Genomic DNA, 23,420 nt, shown 5'->3' with positions numbered 1-23,420 from the left:
CCCAACCCAACCACACCACGGGGGACTGCTCTAGCCAGCTAGGGATAGTGCTACTGTGTGAGGTTGATTTAGCAGACAGCTCCAGAGGAGGCGAGATTGCTTTGTAAACCCCACCCCTAATTCAGAATATAAATATAGTATATCTATAGTGCTTATATAAAAATTTCATGCATCTTGCAGGGTATGATCTCTTCCTGAAAAACACTTACATTTATGCAAGGTTTTACTGAGAGCTTTTCATCTTTTTCCCCACCAGGTTGCAGATGGTGGCAGTTGTATACAATACAGGGCACCTCTAACCAATCATATGAACCTAGAGGTCACTCCGTAACTCAACCTCTTTATGCACTGATGAAAACATGAAAGATTTGATTTTTTTGTTAATATTCTGTTAACATAAGGCACCTTGTTGCTTTATGGCCACTCCTTCCTGTCCCCCCCCCCCCCCCCTTTGAAGTAGAGCTGTTAGGAATCTTCTTGGTTACAAAAACAAACGAGACAGAAATATATGCAAACTCTATATTATAACAATTCACAGTCAGATGCCTTCATTTTAAAGAAAAAGAACAAAAGCAGAAAAGTTTCTTAAAGAATAAAACTTTGATGGAAAATCACATTCTGTGTCTTGTTCTCACTAGCTCTTCCCAATAAGGGGAGAGGAGCTTGGTGCTTGGGTCCTGGGCTCAACACCGCTAAAGTCAGGGCAGGGGGTGCATTAGCCAACTGCATCCTTGCGACCCCCTTCTCTCTCCCTCTGTCTCTTTAACTCTGCCAGCTGCATGTACCGTAGGACATTCGTATCTGCAGGAAGGAACCAGAGAGAACATAAGAACATGCCATACTGGGTCAGGCCAAGGGTCCATCAAGCCCAGCATCCTGTTTCCAACAGTGGCCAATTACTGGCAGTCATCTCATAAGCCTTTTTTTTTTTTTTTTTAATGTACTTTTTATTTCCATCAACACCACAGAAAACACAACAAGATCAAACACATATCTGTCAAACCATGCTGCATGAAAGGATAGTACATTTAGCACAAAATACCAGACAAACTGACCACCCCCAAAGCAGCTGTCTGGTATTATAGATATATATCTACATCTTTACTCTTGATAGATCCTCCCAACACCTTTAAATTGTTCACATCCTCCCTGTGAGTCTGTGCAGCTCTTGAATCACTACCTTCCAGAAGTTTCCCAGTTTATTACATAACAAAAATGTTTATATTAAATCTCCCTGTTCAGTCTTACATCTATTGCAATTCACTGTATTATCTAACCCCATAAGCTGTCTTTCCACAACATCTCTGTAACAGTGGTGTAGCACCTCTTTCAAATTAACATCCTTAATGTATGTCTTTAACCGTTCTCATATACCAACATTATTTCCCCAAAAAGCTGCTTAAATCCTCCAAAACCTTAAATCTGAAATGTGTTGGCACATTAAAGGCCATTGTGATACTGAGATCTTCCTCTTTCCTACTGTTTGCATTTTATCTGTAATCTTTTTTTTCCATCTTTATTCTTTCTTCATTCCAGCCGAATGATTTCAAATAATTACTCACTTGTAAGATGGCAGAACACTCTGAATGTGGGATGTCATCTTTAGTTTGATTTTGTGAAAAAATCCATACGTAGTTTTCCTTCTCCTCATGATAATCTTCCACACGCTTCAATCCATATCTGAAAAACTATTTTCCATTCCTGGAGGAAATTTTTCATTTTCCACCATGGGCAAAAACACAGATGTCCTGCTCTTCATCCCCACCATTCATGAAACCACCACGCCTGTCCAGATTAAGATATCCCCTACACAGAATGGGGCATTTGGTATTACTCATGGGAATCGAGGCTCCCCATTAAACCTAGTGAGCAGTAAACATTCTCCAGTGCACCACTCCCAGATTAATGGCACTTGGCATGCTGCACTGTAGATTCTAAAGTTAGGTAGCTCTAAACTTCCCAATTCTTTATCCCTCGTCAGTTTATCATAAGCTCACTCTACCTTGCTTTCCTCTCATAAAAACCAACCTAAGCGATATCAGATCAGTTCCTGTCAACCAACAAGGTAGTATCTGAAGCTTAGATAAAATTGTTGGCATTATTATCATTTTTAAAAAGGTGTATCTACCCATAAAAGATGCGGAGAGATCCCTCTAGGTACTTAGCTGCATTTTGACCTGATTTATTCTCTCTCATACATTCAAATTGTATATTTTAATCTCTATGGACCCATAACCCCAAGTATTTTATTTTCCCCATAGTCTATTTAAAAGGACAGGAACCCTGCCACCTCTAAATTGTGTGCTAAGCGTATATCTTCAGATTTGTCAAAGTTTATTTTTAAACCCATAACACTTTTGAACTGGAGAACACCCATGTTATCTCTGGCATCACCTTTTGTGCACGGCCAATGAACAACAGAATAGAGTCAGCAAACAGAGATTTTTAATTATTCATTACCCACTTTTAGTTCATAGTATATACTTGGTTATCATTTTACAACCAGAATGAATACCCTTGCCTCATGCACCTGGCAACCCAAAACTGTCAGAGACTGTACCATTTATAAGTAATCTTGTGATCCATTCCAATATCTGCCCTCAAAAACAAGCTCCACCCAACATCCCATATAATGTTTTGGCAACCAGGCTCAACACTATTTTTTGATCTAGTTTGGTTCCCTTTCAAACAGTGAGGCTATCATGCTACCTTGCTTTCCTCTCATAAAAACCAACCTAAGCGATATCAGATCAGTTCCTGTCAACCAACAAGGTAGTATCTGCAACCCCATGTCAGCCTTCGACAAAACCTGTCTGATCTGCTGCCAGCAAATTAGGAGTGAGCCCATGCAATCTCGTCACCTGCACCGCAGCTTGATGTTACCCAGGTAGAGAGATCATTGTACAAATCTCATCTTTGTGTAAGTTTCCTCACTCTGAAGGACATCAAATCTTCACAAGAGTGCACCGCTCTATTCGTACATCTCACTCTGAATGTCAAAGTGGCCCCTAAACCTCACCTCGAGTAATTAGGTGGGTCTCATATAGAGGTATAAATACCTAACTACTATAAGGGCTTTATAGCTAGTCTCTCTCTCTCTGCGATAAATAGGCTATTACCATAATACACGCCCCTCTTCCTATTGCATGCAATAGTTTGATGAATCCTGGCCATGGTCTCTTCATGTTCACCAGTTTAGCAAGCATCTTACTTGCTTTGTTCCTGCATTTGTAAGGTCTGTATTTGAAGTAATTTCAAGATTTTCTCGCCCTTAGGAACAACAAATGATGCAGTGCTGATTGGGCTTGCACAAATATTTTCTTTTGTGGTTCAATCATCTCTGCCATGGGTTTGTCTTGCGCCTGTTTCACTATTTTTCTTAGCCTCAAAATCTCTACATTTTTTTTTTGTTTTGCCTAGCAATAATATTTCCCCTCATCACTACTTTCCCTGTTTCCCATAGCAACGATAGTGAGACCTGTGGCTGATTCTTGCATTTCATGTAATCCTCCCATTTCTTGTGCAAATATTAACCAAGGCCTCATCATGAAATAACCTAGGATTCATCTTGCAACTGAAAGTCCTGCTTAACAAATCCCCAAGCTCTAAGCTTACTGGCTCAGGTGCATGGTTTGAAACTGAAAATGTCCCTATCCTTTGCCATCTTCACAATCAAAAACAGGGACTCGGACAGCAGCAGATAATCTACCCTTGAATAACTTGTATGTGGGTTTGAATAAAAAGTAAAGCATTTCATCTTGATTTAGCATATACCAGATATCAACCAAGCCTAGTTCTTTGTTCAAAACATTTACTCATAAGTTATGATCTCCTGACTTGATATCTCTTTCTGGTTTGCTGGTCCCTGCTACAATGTTGACATCTTCTCCCACTATCAGTTGGTACTCTGGAAATTGTCATATATTTTATATTATTTTGGCAAAAAAAATCTTGTGACTAAATATTTGGTGCATACAGATTGCAGAGTAAAAGTCTGTGTCCATCCAATTACCTCATTAATATAATAAATCTCTCTTCTTCATCTTGAATTTGTCTCTACCCCTCTTTGCTTCCTAGACTATGAGGAAACATTACATTATCCTAGCTATTCATGCTTTAATTTAGCATATTGCTCATCCATTAAGAGCTTTCCTGAAGGAATACTATATGCACCTTTAACCTTTTGAACAGATATAACAATGTTTTCCTTTTTACCAGAGTGTAGATGCCATCCATGTTTAAAGATGAATTTTCAAAAGCTGCATGTGTAAAACTCAGCATACATATGTGTGAATAGCGTATACTCACGTATATGCTATTTTATGAACCTACAAACACTCACGCGTAAGGGTTACCAGTAAATCTGTGCATGTAAAAAAGGGGCAGACCAGGGGCATTCTGGGGCGGAGCCAACATATACATGAGTAAGTTACTATTTTATATTAGCGGGTGAATTTGGCAGCTTACTCGTGTATATTTACGTATTTTCATTATCTGGCATAATGATATGAAATGTCTTTATTGTGGGAGGGGGGGAGTTAAGGCTGAAGAGCCAGAAGGGTTTCGGTGACCTGCAGACGGACTGGGTGAACTGGTAATTTCATTGCCATGTGCATGTTAGAAAATCTCTCAACTTACATGCATAAAACTACACAAGTAAAATCTCCATGCATATATTTTTAAAGTTAGACTTAAAAATATGTGAGTATGGCAATTGCATGCTACTTATCCAGATAAATTCTTATTCATCCAGTAAAATTTTGAAAGTGGCACTTATCCAGATAAGTTCAGATTTATCTGGCTACTTAGCAGGAAAGCTGCTACTTTGTTGGATAAGTCTTAAAACGCTATTTATCAGGCTAACTCAAAAAGCAGGATAAATCTAAGACTGGGTAGTCTTGGGGTTGTGCATTTGATCTCTCCCTAATAACCATCTACGTTTAATGCGAGATGGGGCATTTTTGTAAGCACTTTGTATACTAAACTAGCTGATTTTTGTCTATTTTAATTTTACTGTTTAACTAGACTATGTACGTTTTAAACTGTAAACCGTTTTGATTACATTTTTATTTGTAAAAGCGGTATACAAAACACAAATAAATAAATAAATCTTTTCTCCTCCATAAAAAGTCAGCGGGAGGAGGTTTAAGACTCACTTTGCCATTGGGTCGTTAGCCCTGACACAGTCGACCCACACCTACCTCCTCTCATGTCATCTGCTGGGACCGTTTATCGTCGCTGGGAAGAGCCGCTACTGCGGTGAGACTGAAAGACCGGGTGGTATTGGGGGTTGTGCGTTTGGGCTTTCCTCCTCCATAAAAAATAATCAGCGGGAGGAGGTTTAAGACTCACTTTGCCATTGGGTCATTAGCTATGCCCCCCCGACCTGACGCCATCGACCCTCGCCTAACTCCTCTCACGTCATCTGCTGGGACAGTTTATCTTCGCTGGGAAGAGCTGCTACTGTGGGTCGCCTCTCTGGGATTATAATGAGAGGAGATTTTTTTTTTTTTTTAATGTTTTATGGGTAGGGGCAGGTATAATCTAAGGGGAGGCCGTGGGAGAAAAGGGAGGGGGCTCATTCCTATTGATAAGAGATGTTTGGTTAATGTCAGCTGTGGTAGTGGGTTTAATATTGATGTTTTGGACAAATCTTGAGTTTGGAAGGAGGAAATTAAATTCTGCATTGATTAACACTCGCTCAGCTTGTAAAAATTGGCTTTCAGTTCACGATGTTATCCTAGAGGATAATATTGATATTTTATTTATAACAGAGACATGGTTTTCAAAATGTTCAGGGGGGTCTTTAAAACTCAAATTTGTCCAAATGAATAAGAAATTGTCAGTAACAATAGACAAGAATAAAACGGGGAGGGAGGAGTAGCTGTAAATTACAGGTTGGCTACCAGCAATAAAACATAAGAACATAAGAAACTGCCATACTGGATCAGAGTGAGAGTCCATCAAGCCCAGCATCCTGTTTCCAACAGTGGCCAATCCAGGTTACAAGTGCCTGGCAAGTACCCAAACATTAAGTAGATCCAATGCTACTAATGCCAGTAATAGCAGTGGCTATTCTCTAAGTCAACTTGATTAATAGTAGTTAATGGACTTCTCCTCCAGGAACTTATCCAAACCTGTTTTAAACCCAGCTACACTAATTGCCTTAATCACATCCTCTGGCAACAAATTCCAAAGCTTAATTGTGCATCAAGTGAAAAAGACTTTTCTCCAATTTGTTTTAAATGTGCTACTAGCTAACTTCATGGCGTCCCCCCCCCCCAGTCCTTCTATTATCCGAAAGAGAACACACAATCTTTTGGAAGGAGGACATGGAGTCAAATAGTCAGCTACCAAGCCCAAAACAACTAGATGACCATAGATCCAGGGTGACATGGCTGATGAAGATCATGATTCTTTGGAAGGATGACTTTGGAGCTTAGTAGTTAGTAAGGACAGGTAGTCCACTCTGGGGCTTAATGTTCACCCATCCAGAGTAGGTGTCAAAAGAAAGAACATGGGGGGGGGGGGAACATAACATTTTACGGGTTTATGGTGGATGTAAGCCCCAAGAAACAAAAGTGCTAGGATCGTTTTGAAACAACATTTCTCCCCCCACTGTCATTCTCCAGTCCACAATCTCTCTCTTTTCACCTGTTTCCTACCTATCAGTTTTCCATCTCCTAATATTATCTTCTTTCCAAGCCCATCTCTTGGATCTGTCACCTCCTTCCCCAGCCCTTCATTTTCCTACTCCTCATTTCTCATCCCCTCGCTAGCCCCAGTTCCTTCTGGCATTCACTTCCTCTCCTGCCTCCAGCCCCTCTCTTTCTCTTTTACCACCTAGTCGGCTGCCTCCTTAATATCCGTTGGGCTATTAAATGAGCACTGTTCACTGCAGACTGCATGCTCGTTCTGGCGTACATCAGATTTTTTTATCATGTATTTTCTTCCATACTTGGGTATAAGCAGCATGTAAAGTTAAAGTTGTAGACTGAGAAAAGTGGTAGTTTTTTAAATAAAAAAAGGTACCGGGTCAAGTCTTGTGGCAGTCTTCACCTTCCACCATTTCCCAATGAAGAAAAAGAAGCGAGCTCAAACATTTTCCAGGTTGGTGACTTGGCATAACCCCAATCTTTAGAGAGCTTTGTAGAACCCATTCCTTTGCTTGGAATTTATGAAATATTATTATAAAAGTCCTGGGTTGCCTGTTATCTCCCCAAGAGCCTGGAGATTGATGGGCTTGGCCAGAAAAAAAAAAAAAAAACAGAGACAGTTTCACTGTATAAGAAAGAGGGATCTGTTCCCTTGGCACCAATCTGACAGCACCAATAATTCAAACACTGCTCCACTATGACCAGTCCTCCAGGCCTACCACCTTCTCTTGTAGTATGCCTATTTGCCTAGAGAGCATCAAGAGTGCGCTCCCAGTACACATCTTGCGGGGCTGTACCTCAGTGGTTCAAAACTCAGTCCTTGGGACATACTCAGCCAGTCTGGTTTTCGGGATTTACCCTGTCTGCATTGTATGCAAATCTATAATCATACATATTTATTGTGGATGTCCTGAAAATTTGACTGGCTGGGTGTTTCCTAAAGAACTGCTCTACATCATTCACCCACCAATCAGTCTCTTTGAGCCAGAGGTCAAGTTTCTCATTTTTTTACAAAAAAATCTTTCATCAGCCAAAGGCCCCTTGAAAAAGCTGCCTACAAGGATATAATTTCAGCCAAGATAAAATTCCAGGTCTCGTGGGACTTCATTTAGCAGCACAGTTAGTGGTGTTGATTCTATGCAGGCAGGGCCCAGATGGATCACTGGACTGACCCAATTTAAGTAAGAATTTGTGATCTGCCCAGTTCTTCCAAGAGCACTTTGGATGTATCTAACCTGCCATAATGTTAGGCTGCAAGATCTCATGAGTACCAAGAAAAGATATGGAAGTGCCAAAGCTTTCTAAGGAGAAGAGAAAAGGCCAGGGCACAAGTTGGAGCTCTAGTAAAAAGCATCCAATGTTGTCGGCTCTCACTAGTGCCTCCCTCACTACACAGGAGCTTTTATTTTATTTATTTATTTATTTATTTATTTAAAGGCTTTTATATACCGGAGTTCATGCACTAGTGCATACCACTTCGGTTTACACAGAACAAGGAACAGAAAATTACATCAAACAGATTGAACAATTAAACAAATATACAATTACATCCAACGATTGGGTATAAATAACATGGCTAACTTAGTGGTAACTTAGAGTTTGAGGTAAAGGAGAGAAATAGTACCAAGTGGTAACAGAACAATGTTAATAGCTAAATAATAAATATAAATAGTAAATACAAATTCTTATAATAAATACAGGTGCTTACAGATTACAGTCTGTAATCTGTATTTATTGATTTTGTTTGGATGATAATTGGTCATCGTTTTGCAGCTTCTGTTGCTGCTTTAAATTACCTCCTTCCCTAATTAAAAAAAGAAAGTGGTTCCTCATTGTATTCCTTATTAAACATCCCTTTCTCTTGTTATTTATTCTACTGCAGGGGTTCTCATCTCTGGTCCTCATGGCCCCTACACATAAGTCTGGTGTTCAAGATATAATGCAATGAATATGCATGAAGTATTTAAATACACCATAAAATGTGGCTACCCTATAAACCAAGCCTGTGTAGGAGCTACAAGGATTGGAGGTCAGAACCAACCCTGTATTTTAGCTGGAGACCTTCATTACAAAATTAGTGTCCAGCCTGATTGGCCAAGGTCAGCAGCACAGCACAGGGCTGAGAGTTGGCTGCTAAGCGTGGGAGATTTTTGCTTCTTACCTGTGGGCTCCTGGCTTGCTGCTTCCTTCAGGTAGTGCAGGGCACTCTCATAGTTTCCCAGGTGGTAGAAGGCAATCCCGGCCCGGTACGAGGCCTTAAAGTTCTTTTCCTGCTTCTCCAGCACCTTGAGGCAGTACTCCCGCACGCGCTCATAGTTGACAAGCTCCGACTGAAGCAAACAGGCTGTTAGGACAGCAAAAGAGACCATCAAAGGGGCAGAAAGGTAAAAGTAGGCACAGAAGCAGTGGTGACAGAATTTGTAAAACTACCATGGAGATTAAATTGTGTGTGTAGGAGTGGAGGTGTCCCAAAGATTCTGAGATTAGACCCTGCAGCCGTCTGCCTCTCACGCCCAAGGGAACTCTACCCCTGAGGTAAAGCAGCAGCTCCCACAGCTGAGATAGCAGGGGTTTCCTCTCTGCTTTAGTCTTATTCTTCAGATGTCTCTCCGCTTTCATTGTAGTCCTTCCGCTATATAACAGAGTGGGGGATGGGGGTGATGAGTTTGTTAGGAAGACATTACATAGAAACAGATGTTGGCAGCAAAGGCCCACTGGGTCCACTTAATCTGCCCATTTATGCCGGCCTACTGTGCTGTTACAAGTCTTACTTGATTTGTAGTCTCTCTCCTACCATTAAGATCCCTTTCTGCTGCTGTTCAGCTCCTTGAAGCTCTGCTAGATGTCATCCCAGTGAAAAAATATTTTCAGACATTCCTTTTGAGCTTCCCTGCCTTCAGTTTTACAATATAGGACGGCCCCTTGTCTTTAAGTTATTCATTCTATGGAAAATGCTTCCTTCTATTTCTGTTGAAGCCTGCTAGATATTTGAATGTCTGTATCTTATCTTCCCTTTCCCTTCTTTCTTTCAGAGAATGTCTTCAGCTGCTTCAGTCTCTTTATGTAGTGTTTATAGCGCAAGTCATGCATCATTTTGATGGTCCCCCCCTTTGAACTGCCTTTTGTCAATGTTTTTTTTTTTATGAATGTCTTCAAGATGGGGTCTCACCATTGGAGGTACTGGCAGATTTCATTTCTTCATTCTGCTACTTGGACCCATACTGGAACTAGCAGCCTCGGTACCAGACAACACATTATGCAATAATTCATCTTATATTTTACTTTTAGCTAAAAAAAAAAAAGGCTCCCAGTTATTCCTGCTCGGGCTACAGATAAAAAATAGCTTAAAAAATGATTTATAATTGACAAGGCTTATGTACCAGAAGATACACAACCGTATCCAGAAAAGACTAGGTCCTGACTAGATAAAAGGTCCATACAAAAAGCAAAAAAATCCTTAATGGTGTTCTAGAGACTTTGGAAAAACCTTCTGACACCCAATGAATGGCCAGAAGGAATAGAAATTTGTATAAAAATGTCACTTACAAAGCAAGGACATTTGGGAGCTCCATAGGATTCAGCCCCAGTGCGTCTGGGGACTTGTAGTATGCAGTGTTTGCATGATAACCATTATGAAACCACTTTTAGCACAGCTTGGAAAAATAGCATCACATTTTCTGTTGGAACAAGTAGATTAGAGATGCCCAAACTTTAGGTCCAGCAAAGACTGCAAGATGGGTCGAGAGATAGTGCCCTTGTCATAGGCAAATTCAGAACAAATCAAAGCAGGAGAAAGAGCGAGCAGGGAAGCAGAGAACATTAAAGCTGTTGAGCTGATTCCTATCTTTAGGTCAGTTTGGGTCCTGCAGTTTCTTACAGCTCAAAACTAGGGCCCGTAGTGGATGAGTTTAGAGGCTCATTCATATATAGAAAGGACTTGTGTGTACAAACAAATCTTTGCCTGAACTAGACTTTAAATTGCCTGTAAAGAAAAATGTCATTAGCTTAGTGGTAAGTTGGTTAAAATATAGTTTGTATGAAGGGAAGAATAGATCACTAGCATCGTACTACAGATAGACGTAGATTTTAAGAATTGGATGTGGCGAGTTTAAAACATGTATGCGTATACACGCACATTTTTATTTCCATTTCTTTATTAAGTTTTCATAATAGGGTATAGAAAACAACACTGATAACATGTTCATGCAAAAGATTCGGAGCTCCCCATCACAGTCTCAGATAATCTCTACATTCTTTATAAACTTCTTTTGTGTTTCCCCCCTCCCCCGTCAAGCACTCTATGGTTGGTATTTGAATTGGCTACTCGCATGTACACGTGTGCATGATTTCATAATGATGCGCACATGGACGCGCAATTGTCGTCTTGCTCACATAAGTGGGGGGATTTTACTAGACATGCGTGCCGATGCAATTACCTCTTTTCCCAGTTCGACCCAGTACAGGAGAGGACTTTCTAAAACCCCCCCCCCCCGCTAATTCACCTCCCTTTCACCCTATTAGCCCCGAGCCTTAAAACCCTGCTGACTACCATATTTTTCTTTTACAATTTACACGCCAGCCATAGCAGAAGTAAAGTTATGTGGTCAGGGACCCTGGCGTGCGCTTCCTTGCATAAAGACTTATGCACATACTTCATGGTGCAGTTCCGGCCTACCCATGCCCTGGCCCATGCCCCACCCCTTTTTGGTGAAAGTTTTTTTTGTGCGTGTACCAGGAGCTACGTGTACACCCACGTGGGTTTTAAAATCCGCATAGCACGTGCCGCCTGAGTCACACGCCTGTCTCCTGGCTTCGGTGCACGTAAGCGTTTTAAGATCTACCAGATAGTATCCAGACCTCAGAGTCAAATGGGCAAGAAGAACTAGGGGTTTTTAGAGCTGCATAGACACAGGTCATTTTTGATAGGAAGTGAATCCTCATTCACAAAAATAGTGACTCCCTTCTATCACTTGTCTACTGGAACTTGATCATGAAACTCTCATCAAGCATTGTCCGACTTCCTTATTGACTTTGCTTTCTGGGCTGGCCACGCACATAACCCTCGATATTCACACAAGTGCCAGGCCTGAAGGAAGGGGAGGCTGGGGTGAGGTCTGGGCAGGCTGGGACAGCGCCATTAGATGCTGTCCCAGGGAAGTGTGCGCCGGCAGCTGGCTGGCGCGTGGAACTTCCATCTGCTCCACAGAGCACGTAAGTAAAAAAACAAAAACAATTTAGAAAGGTTAGGGAGGTTTAGGGGTCAGGGAGGAGAGGGGCAAAGGTAGGAAGGCCAGGTAGGTGTGTAGGGAAATTCCTTCCCAGTCCGCTCCTTTAAAATTAGGGGTAAATGTTATAAAATAGCTGCATCCATGTGCGTGCGCTGGGAACCGCGTGCACACGGTCGCCCACAAGACTTTTTTTTTTTTTTTTTAAATCTACCCCATATTGCTACCATATCTTCAGTTACTCCTTAGATCACCACAATTCTTTTCAGATGACTTTAATATGCTTTCCTTTCATATTTCCCTGTGTTTACTGTAAGCTGATGCACAATGTAACAGCCATTTAACTATAAATTTAATTGGCTTGAGACTATCTTAGTAAAAGCAGAATATCAAATGCTTGGAAATAAATTACACCCCTTTCTTTTCTCAAGGTCAAGCAGACACATCTTGCAACATAACAAAACAATATAGAAGATAATGGCAGAAAAAGATGACTTGGTCCATCCAGTCTGCTTACCTGTAAGATCAGCCACACAAGTTGGTGGCATAATCCGATGGTGCAAAGATGGAAGAAAGCTCTCTCGGGACTGATAAAAACAAGAGCGTGAGGTCTTGGAAAAAACAATGGATTATTTTAAATGAAATTGAGAAACCGATATTTGTAGAAATTTAGGATGAGTTTTCACAAGTATTCTGTTGTGGAAAATGTGAGTATAGGGAGAGCTTGAAATTAAGGCTTGCAATTTGCTCACCAGGCAGTGGTAACTTATAAAAAAACCCCCAAAAACCCTTTCCTAGAAAGGAATTTGTTTTGCTATTGCCAAAGAATCGAACAACACTTTCAACAGTTGATCCAGAACCCATTTAGATCCTAAGGTGCAGAAAGATATTTGATTGGAGATTTAAGACTATTTAGGCATTCATGAATCTGGCAACTGTAGGTTGCTGGGAAATAGGAAGTCCTTCTGAATTGAATTTTCATGGTATGCTGCTCTAGCACTAAGATGAACTCTGAAAGAGTGAGATTTTAAACCTGAATCTGATAGGCATATCAGATATTGAAATAAGAAGGGGCCAGGCAGGGCTGAGATTAGGAGGCTGCGAGGCCCAGGGTGAATCAAGAGAAGTGTGGCCTTGGAATACCGAATTTATAGCGCTGGGGACACAGCTACCATGGCAGAGTGGGACCTCCCAAAATACAGACTCCAGAGCGGTCATCCCTATTCACCAGCCCCTACAGAGACAGGACACTTAAAAGGGCCCTGGTAAAAAATATGTGCACAAAATAATGCACCTTTCCCATTTGAAGTTGTGTAAGATTTTGTAAAGCATTTTCTGGAAGCTATGAGAACTCCATTTATTTTGAAGGGAAATACAGAGAAGATACTGGCTGATTTTCTTTATCCATGTAGTCAGTGCCAATGACCGATGGTTGGAATGAAGATGATTCCTGTTGCACTGTGTGATAAGAGATAGGAATATGTATAATTTTAGCAGATACTGAACAACTAGGTGTACCCATGGAAACTAAATTTTCAGAGGCCAATAAAGAGCTATTAAAATCATTCCTCCCCGTTCCCCGTCTCTTCTTAATGTTTTTTTAATTGAGAAAGTATCTGTAGCCAGACTCTGTTCCACTGGTATCCTGAAGCAGAATGTAGAAACCTAAAAAAGCAGCGAGATCTATTTGCGGACTACCCCAGAGATGAAAGTTCCTGTGCTACCTGATTGTTCAACGACTACTCATATTGTGGTAATTAGCGACTTAATTTGTCTGTTATTTGATTCTAGTTCATTGGGAGACAGACAGCTTGTAGAAAAATCATTTGTGAAATTGCCCATCTGCAAATCTTCCAGGCTTCCTGACAAAGATTGGAAGAGTATACTACTGTCCACCTGGCCAAAATGGTCAGGCAGATGATGAAATGCTAAGAGAAATCAGGGAAGCTTTTCAGGAGGCATTTGACAAAGTCCCTCATGAGAGGCTTCTAAGAAAACTAAAAAGTCATGGGATAGGAGGCAATGTCCTTTCATGGATTATAAACTGGTTAAAAGATAGGAAACAGACAATAGGATTTTCTCAGTGGAAAAGGGTAAACAGTGGAGTGCCTCAGGGATCCGTACTTGGACCATTGCTTTTCAATATATTTATAAATGATCTGGAAAGGAATGCGATGAGTGAGGCAATCAGATTTGTAGATGATACAAAATTGCTCAGAGTGGTTAAATCACAAGTGGATTGTGATAAATTGCAGAAGGACCTTGCGAGTCTGGAAGATTGGGCATCCAAATGGCAGTTGAAATTTAATGTGGACAAGTGCAAGGCATTGCATATAGGGAAAAACAGCCCTTGCTGTAGTTACACGATGTTAGGTTCCATATTAGGAGCTACCACTTAGGAAAAAGATCCAGGCATCATAGTGGATAATGCATTGAAATCATTGGCTCAGTGTGCTGTGGCAGTCAAAAAAGCAAACAATGTTAGGAATTATTAGGAAGGGAATGGTGAATAAAACGGAAAATGTCCTAATACCTCTGTATCACTCCATGGTGAGAGTACTGTGTACAATTCTGGTCACCGCATCTCAAAAAAATATAGTTGCACTGGAGAAGGTACAGAGAAGGGAGACCAAAATGATAAAGGAGATGGAACAGCTTTCCAATGAAGAAAGGCTAAAGAGGTTAGGGCTGTTCAGCTTGGAGAAAAGATGGCCGAGAGGGGATAAGATACAGGTCTTTAAAACCATGAGAAGTCTAGAATGGGTAGATGTGAATTGGTTATTTACTCTTTTGGATAATAGAAGAGCTAGCTGGAGCTTTATGAAGTTAGCAAGTAGCACATTTAAAACTAATTGGAGAAAATTATTTTTCACGCAATACACAATTAAGCTCTGGAATTTGTTGCCAGAGGATGTGGTTAGTGCAGTTAGTGTAGCTGGGTTTAAAAAAAGGTTTGGATAAGTTCTTGGAGAAGTCCATTAACTGCTATTAATCAAGTTGACTTAGGGAATAGCTACTGCTATTATTGGTATAGCATAGGATCTACTTAGTGTTTGGGTACTTGCCAGGTACTTGTAGCCTGGATTGGCCACTGTTGGAAACAGGATGCTGGGCTTGATGGACCCTTGGTCTGACCCAGTATGGCAATTTCTTATGTTCAAAGGGAAGACTTGCCTTAACAATTTATTAGATCTTTTGAAGGTATAATTAAACATTTGGATAAAGGTGAGCTGGTTGATAAAGTATATTTGAATTTTCAGAAGGCATTTTACAAAGTTTCTCATGAAAGACTCCTTAGGCAATTGGGAGGCCATGGGATTGGAGGCAATGTCCTATTGCAGACTGGTAATTGGATAAGACAGGAAACAGTTTTCAAAATAGAGAAAATATGCTAAATAGCTAAATATGCTAAATAGCACTGGGACCAATGCTATTTAGCATATTCATAAATGATCTGGAGAAAGGAATAATGAATGAGGTGTCCACATTTGTAGATGAAAGAAAATTATTTTGAGTTGTTAAAACAGCAGCAGATTGTGAAGAACTGTAGGACCCTGTGAGACTAGAAGCAGTAACACCTCATCATGGAAAAAATAGGACAAGGGCTACATGGAAACCTCAGGAGATCCACCAAAAACAAACAGTAAATGATCAATAACCTAATCCACCACATGAGAAACAATAACTCCTCAGCAGCTGACTCCTACCTAATGCTCACACTGCTTTTTCTGATTGCGCAGTCTTTCTAAAAAAAAATCCCTTTCATAAATGATTTACTTGAAGATTTAAACCTCACCATTTTCTGCATCACCAAAATCTGGCTGAACAATAGATATACCATTCTCTTAAATCAAATTGAACAGTCCAAATATGATCTCTTTCACTTCCCCCAACTGAAACATAAAGGTGGAGGATTACTAATTATTAGTAAAAAAAAAAAGAGCTCAAACTTTCCATACAAAGTAGAAATTAACTGTCCCTATGAAGTGGTAATACTTAAATCTCCACAAATAAACATTGGAATGGTCTTTTGCCACCCCAGAATATTAAAAAAAAACTGCTCACCACTAATCGGATTATTCACTAAAGCGTTTCCTTCACCTGAGTCCACCCTCATAGTAGATGACTAACCTACATGTTGCTAGAAACAACCAAATTGAACAGTCACTGCCTGTGAAACCTTCTTAGAAACAATGGAAGCAATGGGATGGTCACAATTCATAACCAAACCCACATATAAAGTAGGTCATATTCTAGATCTCATATTTGCCAATCACAACTGTATGATAAATACCTCTGCCTTGGTCTGATCACCAAGTACTAACAGCACATAACCTTCCTCAACCCAACTAAACAAAACACAAATAACCAGACACTCACCTTCAGGAAAAAGATAGAGCCAGATCTACTTGCAGAATCATTAACAAAATAAGCTTATCGATTTCAACCTTGCTAATGCCTCCACATCATTTGAAGCATGGGATATCATTGTTAAAGATATAGCCGATGACCCAAGTCCAATCTAAACAAAAACAATCCAATTTGATCACTATACCTCTAAGCAAAAGAAACCATGGTACAATGAAGAATTAAGACACTAAATAATCACTGAGAAAATCTGAGAGACTTTGGCGGAAAAGCCCAACTTCAGAATCACTTGGAAAATACAGAGCACTCCTCTCTCAATTTTGGGTGATAATCAACAAAGCAAAAAAAGATTCATGGGGTAATTTTTAACTCTTAATTACTCTTCAATGTTGTTAAACACCTAATCAAGGACCCATCTTCCTCTATCTCGAGCAACCACCACTCATCAAAGAATGCCTGCAATGAATACACAACTCATTTGGAAGAAAAATAACTAAACTAAAAACTCAATTCTCTACTTGCTCATCAACAAGAAAAATACAAACCAGCAAAATGGACCACTTTCAACAGTATCTAAACTACAAATCACTCAAATCATTACTAAAATAAAACCTGCAAATCACCCACATGACTCCATTCCAGCTAGCTCCTTAAAACTAATAAATAGCACTATCTCCCCAACAATCACATCCTTAAATCAATCAATCGCTTTCGGAAGGTTTAATCCCTGATATTGTGAAACAAGCAGTGATAAAACCTATACTATAAAGTATAATACCAGCTGTTCTGACAGTTGGGAAAATTACAGATCAATACCTAACCTTTCTCTCAAAAATTCTCAAAAAAGCAGTACTATCACAACTAGAAGACAATCTAGATGACCAGCACATTCTACATCCAAACCAATTCGGGTTCAGGAAAAATCACTCAACTGAGACTTTACTTGCATCCTTAATGGAACCCATGTTACAGAGATCTAATAATGACAAATCCTATTTCCTGGTACTACTTGACCTAAAGGCAGCCTTTGACATCATTGACCATACCCTACTATGCCAGCAGTTGAGAAAAATTGGAATTGACGGCAACGTAATGAAGTGGTTATCCTCATTCCTATCAAAAGGTCATTCATGCTATATCTTTTTTGAAATGTGGTGACCAGAACTGCACACAATACTCAAGATGTGATCACACAATGGAGCAATACAGAGGCATTATGATATTCTCTGTTTTATTCTCCATTCCTTTCCTAATAATTCCTAGCATTCTGTTTGCTTTCTTGGCTGCTGCTGTGCACTAGGGATATGCATTAGTTTTTTCTGTTTCAGTGGGTATGCGCATAGCTTTCTAGTACACATGAAAAAAACCCCATATTATATGCATATTCCATTATTAAAAATACATGCATAATATCCGTGTTTTCATTTGTACTAGAAAGTCAGCAAGATACTTACATACCTATGTTTGTATATGTTCCTTGTAAAGCCATGTTACGCTACATTAATGTTCTATGTAAACTGATATGATGTTCCCAATGAATGTCGGTCTATAAAAATGTTAAATAAATAAAATAAACAAACATACCTGCTGAAACAGAAGAAACGAATGCACATCACTACTGCATACTGAGCAGAGGATTGCAACATATCCACGATCATGCCTAGATCGCTTTCCTGAATGGCGACTCCTAATGTGGAAACCTGCATTGTGTATCTATAATTTAGATTGCTCTTCTCTAAGTGCATCTCCTTGCACAGAGGGACGTTAACTTTTAAATGGGTGTGCAGGCACACATATACATATTGGCATGTGCCCAGATGTACAGCAATTTTATAATATGTGCACACACACGCATACATGATATATATGCTTGCCTAGGTTATTTTATATGTGCCTAATATTAAGTGTGTGCATGCCCAACAGCAAAAGTCAGCCTAAGGATGTGCAAGTGAGGGTATTTTATAAACAGACATCCATCCATCCGATAACCGGTTTCACCAGTTCATCCACCAGTTTTGCCCAGTGTTTAGATAGGTTCTCTAAATGCCCCTAATTCTTTAGCCTGCATTCCCCCCCCCCCCCCCCCCCCCCCCCGGTTACCCCAGACCTCTCAAACATTTCACAGATGGTTGGAATTATTTTGAGACTTACATCTCTTTCGTAGCAGAAGTAAAGTTATGTGGCACTGGGCCTGAACGTGCATCCAGGCATGTAGTTACTTGGGCATACGTCTCAGCCACACCCCAAAATGTCCATACCCCTCCCATGTCCCTTTTTTGTCCTATGGGCAATATTTGTGCATTGGCACTTGTGCGCACATCTGGCTGCCTTATAAAATCAGGTAGACGCGCAAATGCCGATTTTGGTGCGTGGCCAGATTTTCAAATTCACCTTTAAATGTCATCTGCATCCCTAGTCTTCCAGTCTTGCAAGGTCCTCTTGCAATTTTTCATAATCCTCTTGTGATTAAAAACTTTGAATTTTGTATCATCTGCAAATTTGATCACCTCACTCGTTCCCATTTATAAATATGTTAAAAAGTAGTGGTCCTAATCCAGATCCCTGGGCACTCCACTATTCACCTTTCTCCACTGAGAAAATTGACCATTTATTTCTACTTTGTTTTCTATCTTACAACCATGACTTCATCCTTGAAATTCCTTTTCCTCTTATTGTCAAATATTTTAATGTTTCTATCATATCCCCTCCCTTTCCCTTTTTTTCATCCTGAGTATATTTTGAGTGTCTCAAGCTTCTCTTTGTAGCAGCTATGTTGCCTGTATCATTCTTGTCTCTCTTCTCTGAACCACATCTATCCTCTTATTGTCCTTAAGAAGGTTCAGCCTCCAGAACTGAACACAGTACTCAGTTTTGAATTTTGATGGCCCACATGCGTAAAATCCGGGAGTTATGCGCGTGGCTGGGCCCAGTGCGTGCTCAGCACATTTTCAAAAGGGCCCAGCCACGCACATAACCCCCGGTATGCGCAGAAGTGCCGGGCCATCAAAAAGGGGTGGACCGGGGGGGGCAGTGTCTGGGCAATGAGGGGGCCCGCTGGGTCAGCGGCCATTAGGTCCTGTCCCGGGGAAATGCATGGCGAGTGTAGTTTACACCAGCTCGGAGGAGCAGGTAAGTTAAAAAAAAAAAATTCTAGGATAGGGAGGTAGGGGTTAGGGGTCGGGGAGGAGAGGAGAGGGGAAAAGGTAGGAAGATTAAGTAGGGGTATATGGAAGTTCCCTCCCTGTCCGCTCCTTAATCATGTCGCCACATGTATTTTTCTACCCCCCCCCCCCACGCACCTGACTCGTCAGCCACCTGCACAGGCGAGCACGGATATTAAAATCCGGTGTGCATGTACGTGCGGAAATCATATTTTATAAAGTGCATGTGCTGACGCGCGCATGTTATAAAATAGCCACGTCCATGTGCGTGCAGGGAACGCATGGCCACGGGTTTGAAAACTGATTCCTTAGTTTTTCCAGTTGCTTTATTACATTGACTAACTATCTTCAGGTCATCTGAGTGATTAATTCTATATCCCTCTCTCGTAGTTTCCAGTTCTTTTAAATAAAACATAAATAGGGCTTCTGATTTTCAGTTAACACCATAGGACTGCCATCCCTGTCACAAGAAAATCAAGTTTTTCAGTTATAACTGAATAGACCCGGAGAATTCCCGTCCTTGAGATGGCATCTCCCCTGACTCCCCTTGTTCTTCTGAAGAAGTGGAGTAAGAATGTCATGCATGTGCTGCCAGCAAGAGGTGAGCAGTACTCAGTGGGGCAGATTTTCAAAGGGGTATGCGCGTATCCCCCGAAAACCTGCCCCAAGCTCCCCCTGCGCACGCCGAGCCTATGTTGCATAGGCTGCCGGCAAAGCCTCGGGACGCGCGTAAGTCCCGGGGCTTTCGGGGGGGAGCGTGTCGGGGGGGGGGGTGTCACAGCCCGCGCATCCGGGGCGTGGGGGTTGTCGTGGCCGGCATGGCTGTGGCCTCCGGACCAGCCCCTGAACTGGACCATGGTGCGCTGGCAGCTGGCCCGGTGCGCGCAAGTTACGCCTGCCTTTGGCAGGCGTAACTTTCGTGATAAAGGTAGGGGGGGAATTAGTTAGGGCCGGGGGGGGGGCGGATTAGTTAGGGGAAGGTGCGGGGGGGGGGGGGTGGTGGAAGGAAAGTTCCCTCCGAGGCTGCTCCGATTTCAGAGCTGCCTAGGAGGGAACGGAGGCAGGCTGCACGGCTCAGCACGCGCAGACTGCCGATTTTGCGTAGCCTTGCACGCGCCGATCCTGGATTTTAAAATATACGCACATATCTATTAAAATCTGGTGTACTTTTGTTTGCACCTGGTGCATGGGCGTACTTTTATAAAATCTACCCCAGTGTGTATGAACATATGTGAGAGGAGCACTGGTGGCCACCACAGTCCACCCCTTCCCCTGTTGAAGCCAAGGTGACCAGAATTACACACACAGAGACACAGAGGAGAGAGTGTAACAAATGGCTGCTGAGTGAAGTGGCTCCTCTGACTCTTGCTGGAGCCTCTGCCTGCAGCCCCAAGAAAGTAGAGAGTCCAGAGTAGGCACCAGTGGCATGCCTTGCTTGCTACTTTCCTCTCAAAAAGCAAAATTTCTTGTATGGCTTGCCCATCTCCCAAAAAAAAAAAAGCATGATCTGCAGATGCAGCTTTTGCAGGAGCAAGGATCACAGCCTCAGTGCTCGCATTTTCTTGTTTTAAAAAAATAAATTCCAGCATCACTAGGACTATGGCAGGGATCTGGGTTCTTATAATATAGGCAAGTTTTTTTTTTCAATTTCAAATAAATTCTGTGCAAGTCTGGCTGGTTTTTGTGTGTGTGTGTGTGTGTGTGTTTAGTGCTAGGGATTGCTAACTCACCCCAGGTGCATGCACGGAGGTGTGGAGGTGTAATTCGGATTACCAATAGAAATCCATGAACAATCAGAACTCCATGCATGCAATGGGAACATGACCACGATTGGGTCTGTGTTTTTTTCGTAATGAATTCCATGCAGGTTTTGAGGTTTTTTTTTTTGTTTGTGCTATCAATTTATCAAATTTTAAATAAAAGCATTTGAGCTTTTTTAAAAAGTGGATTAAAAAGTTTTAAGCCACTATAAAAAGCACCTAGAAGTATTGTTTGTGATGTGACAACACAGATACACACTGATTTTTAGTACCCTCCAAAAAACACCCAATTGCCTAAAAAATAAACACAAATTTAAAATGTATTTAAAAACTTACAATCAGAAGCCCTATACATAATTAATTTTTGCACCATAAATATGTTTTTGGCCAAATTTTTATTCCCCTGCACGTGTAAAAAAACCTCCCAAAAAACCCCCCAGGGATTATGTGCATGGCCGGGCCTTGGGTGCGCCACACGCATCTTCAAAGGGGCCCAGCTATGCACGTAACCCCCAAAGTACCGGGCCCAGATAAAGGGGTGGAGAGGGGCAGGGCTGGAGGTGGTCAGTACAGCGGCCATTTGCTGCTGTGCTGGGGGGGGGGGGGGGGGGCGTGTGCAACTTGCTACCACTCCTGTTGAGGAGCAAAAGGTAAAAAAATAAAATAAAATAACGGAGATTAGATAGGATAGCGATAGGGAGTGGGGAGGAGAGGGGAAAGGGAAGGAAGGTTAGATAGGGAGTAGGGAAGATCCCTCCCAGCCTGCTCCTTAATTGGAGCACACTGGGAGGGAATTGGGGAGGGCCAGGTTGTGTTGCCACGTGGAAATTGCATAAGTCCTCACCCCCCCTTGCGCATGCAGCCCAACGATTTTATAACAGGCACATGCCAGCGTGTGCATGTTATAAAACTGGTGCATCCATGTGTGCACGCTGGGTTGCGCGAGCACTTCTTTAAAAATCTACCCATTTAAAAAAAAAAAAAACCAAAAAACTTTTAGCATTGAAGATTATTTGTAGCTCATTTTCCAAATTCTTGACCACTCTCAGTATCTCCAAGACCTTATTTTTTCACCCCTTCAAGAGTGTGTACTCTTACAGATTTTTGTACCATCTAAACAAGCATGTTTTTCCCTCAAGTCCCTCCGCACTATCACTAATAAAGATATTGAAAAGAACTGGTCTTAATACTGAGCCCCGGGGTACTCCACTGGTCATCTTCCCTTCTCCAGCAGGGGAGTCCACTGCCCATCACTTTCTGTGTACTGCGCTCAACTAGTTCCTCACTCAATTTACAGCTTTTTGCCCTACTCTCATACTGTTCGGTTTGAAAGAAAAAATATCAAAAGACATAACAAGGGGCTACACACTTGGTAAATATTTTCCTCTTATATAGAATGTTATAAATATACAGGTTAGTTCCCCCCAACACAATCCAATTTAGGACAAATCCTGGCAATTAAAAACATCATAAAACTGATGTGGTATCCCCCAAAGCAATTTTTGTGTGATTACAACTCAGTTTCAGCACACTAGCTTTCTAATAAATACTCTGATCTTCAAAACATTTGCTAAAGGAACGCCATCTATATATGCTATAATAAAGGGAGCTATAAAAACTAATAGCACGTGTATGACAAGCCCAATGAATATTGGGACTGAGCAGCAGTATATATTTTCTTTTCAAGTGATAGGAAGGTTTGAGCATGGACAAAAGCTTCAAAACATTTCATTCTTGATTAGTAGGCATATTCTGCAACCTGAAAACGGGGATTGAGATTCCTGTTTAAAAAACAGCAACAAAGGTTGGGCATTGACCTGTTCACAGTTAGTTTTCCATGCATATTACAAACAGAAAAACAATTGCAGCTACTTTTAAAAACACTGTCATCTGTGTAAGACAAAGATCAGACACTCAAAAAACATTGATAGACTAGCTTTGGCAAAGGAGTTCTGATTTTCAGTTTTTAAGGATGAGAAATAAATACCCACCTGTCAGACTGTCATAGCATTCAATCTCGGTGCTTTCTATCAGCCTCTTCTGTGCCTCTGTCAGCTTCATCTTCCCTTTTCCAAGCAACTGTCCTTCCTCTCCTGTGCCTTCCCCAACATTCATGCCTTTGAGCTGAAGGAGGGCTCTATGATACTTCCCGATGGCCTCTCTGAATTTCTTCTCCTTGTAGCAGCGATGGCCTTCCGCCTTAAACTCCATGGCTGCTCGAATCTCTCTCTCCATCTCCAGCTCTAGCTG

General features: G+C 41.3%; 1 protein-coding gene across 1 annotated transcript; it reads right to left on the bottom strand.

The window, feature by feature from the left end:
• Positions 1-627: 627 nt before the first annotated feature.
• Positions 628-23,420, bottom strand: TTC9B (tetratricopeptide repeat domain 9B). The gene is made up of 3 exons (XM_029571074.1): positions 23,162-23,420; positions 8,818-9,000; positions 628-801 (listed from the first exon to the last, which is right to left on the bottom strand). Exons 1-3 carry the CDS (start codon positions 23,403-23,405, stop codon positions 716-718), a joined length of 513 nt encoding a protein of 170 aa, XP_029426934.1. The 5' UTR covers positions 23,406-23,420; the 3' UTR covers positions 628-715.

The sequence above is a fragment of the Rhinatrema bivittatum genome, chromosome 11 (genome assembly GCF_901001135.1).
Source record: "Rhinatrema bivittatum chromosome 11, aRhiBiv1.1, whole genome shotgun sequence".
In the NCBI taxonomy this organism is placed as follows: Eukaryota; Metazoa; Chordata; class Amphibia; order Gymnophiona; family Rhinatrematidae; genus Rhinatrema; species Rhinatrema bivittatum.
Note: the sequence above shows the minus strand (reverse complement) of the source record. Positions and strands in the feature narration are given on the sequence as shown.

Excerpts from the sequence above, each read along its gene's own strand:
- TTC9B (XM_029571074.1), bottom strand. The coding sequence starts at position 23,405 with ATGGAGAGAGAGATTCGAGCAGCCATGGAGTTTAAGGCGGAAGGCCAT. Across the intron at positions 9,001-23,161 it reads ATGCTATGACAGTCTGACAG|CCTGTTTGCTTCAGTCGGAG; the intron begins GTGGGTATTTAT and ends CTGTCCTAACAG. Across the intron at positions 802-8,817 it reads AGCAAGCCAGGAGCCCACAG|ATACGAATGTCCTACGGTAC; the intron begins GTAAGAAGCAAA and ends TCCTTCCTGCAG.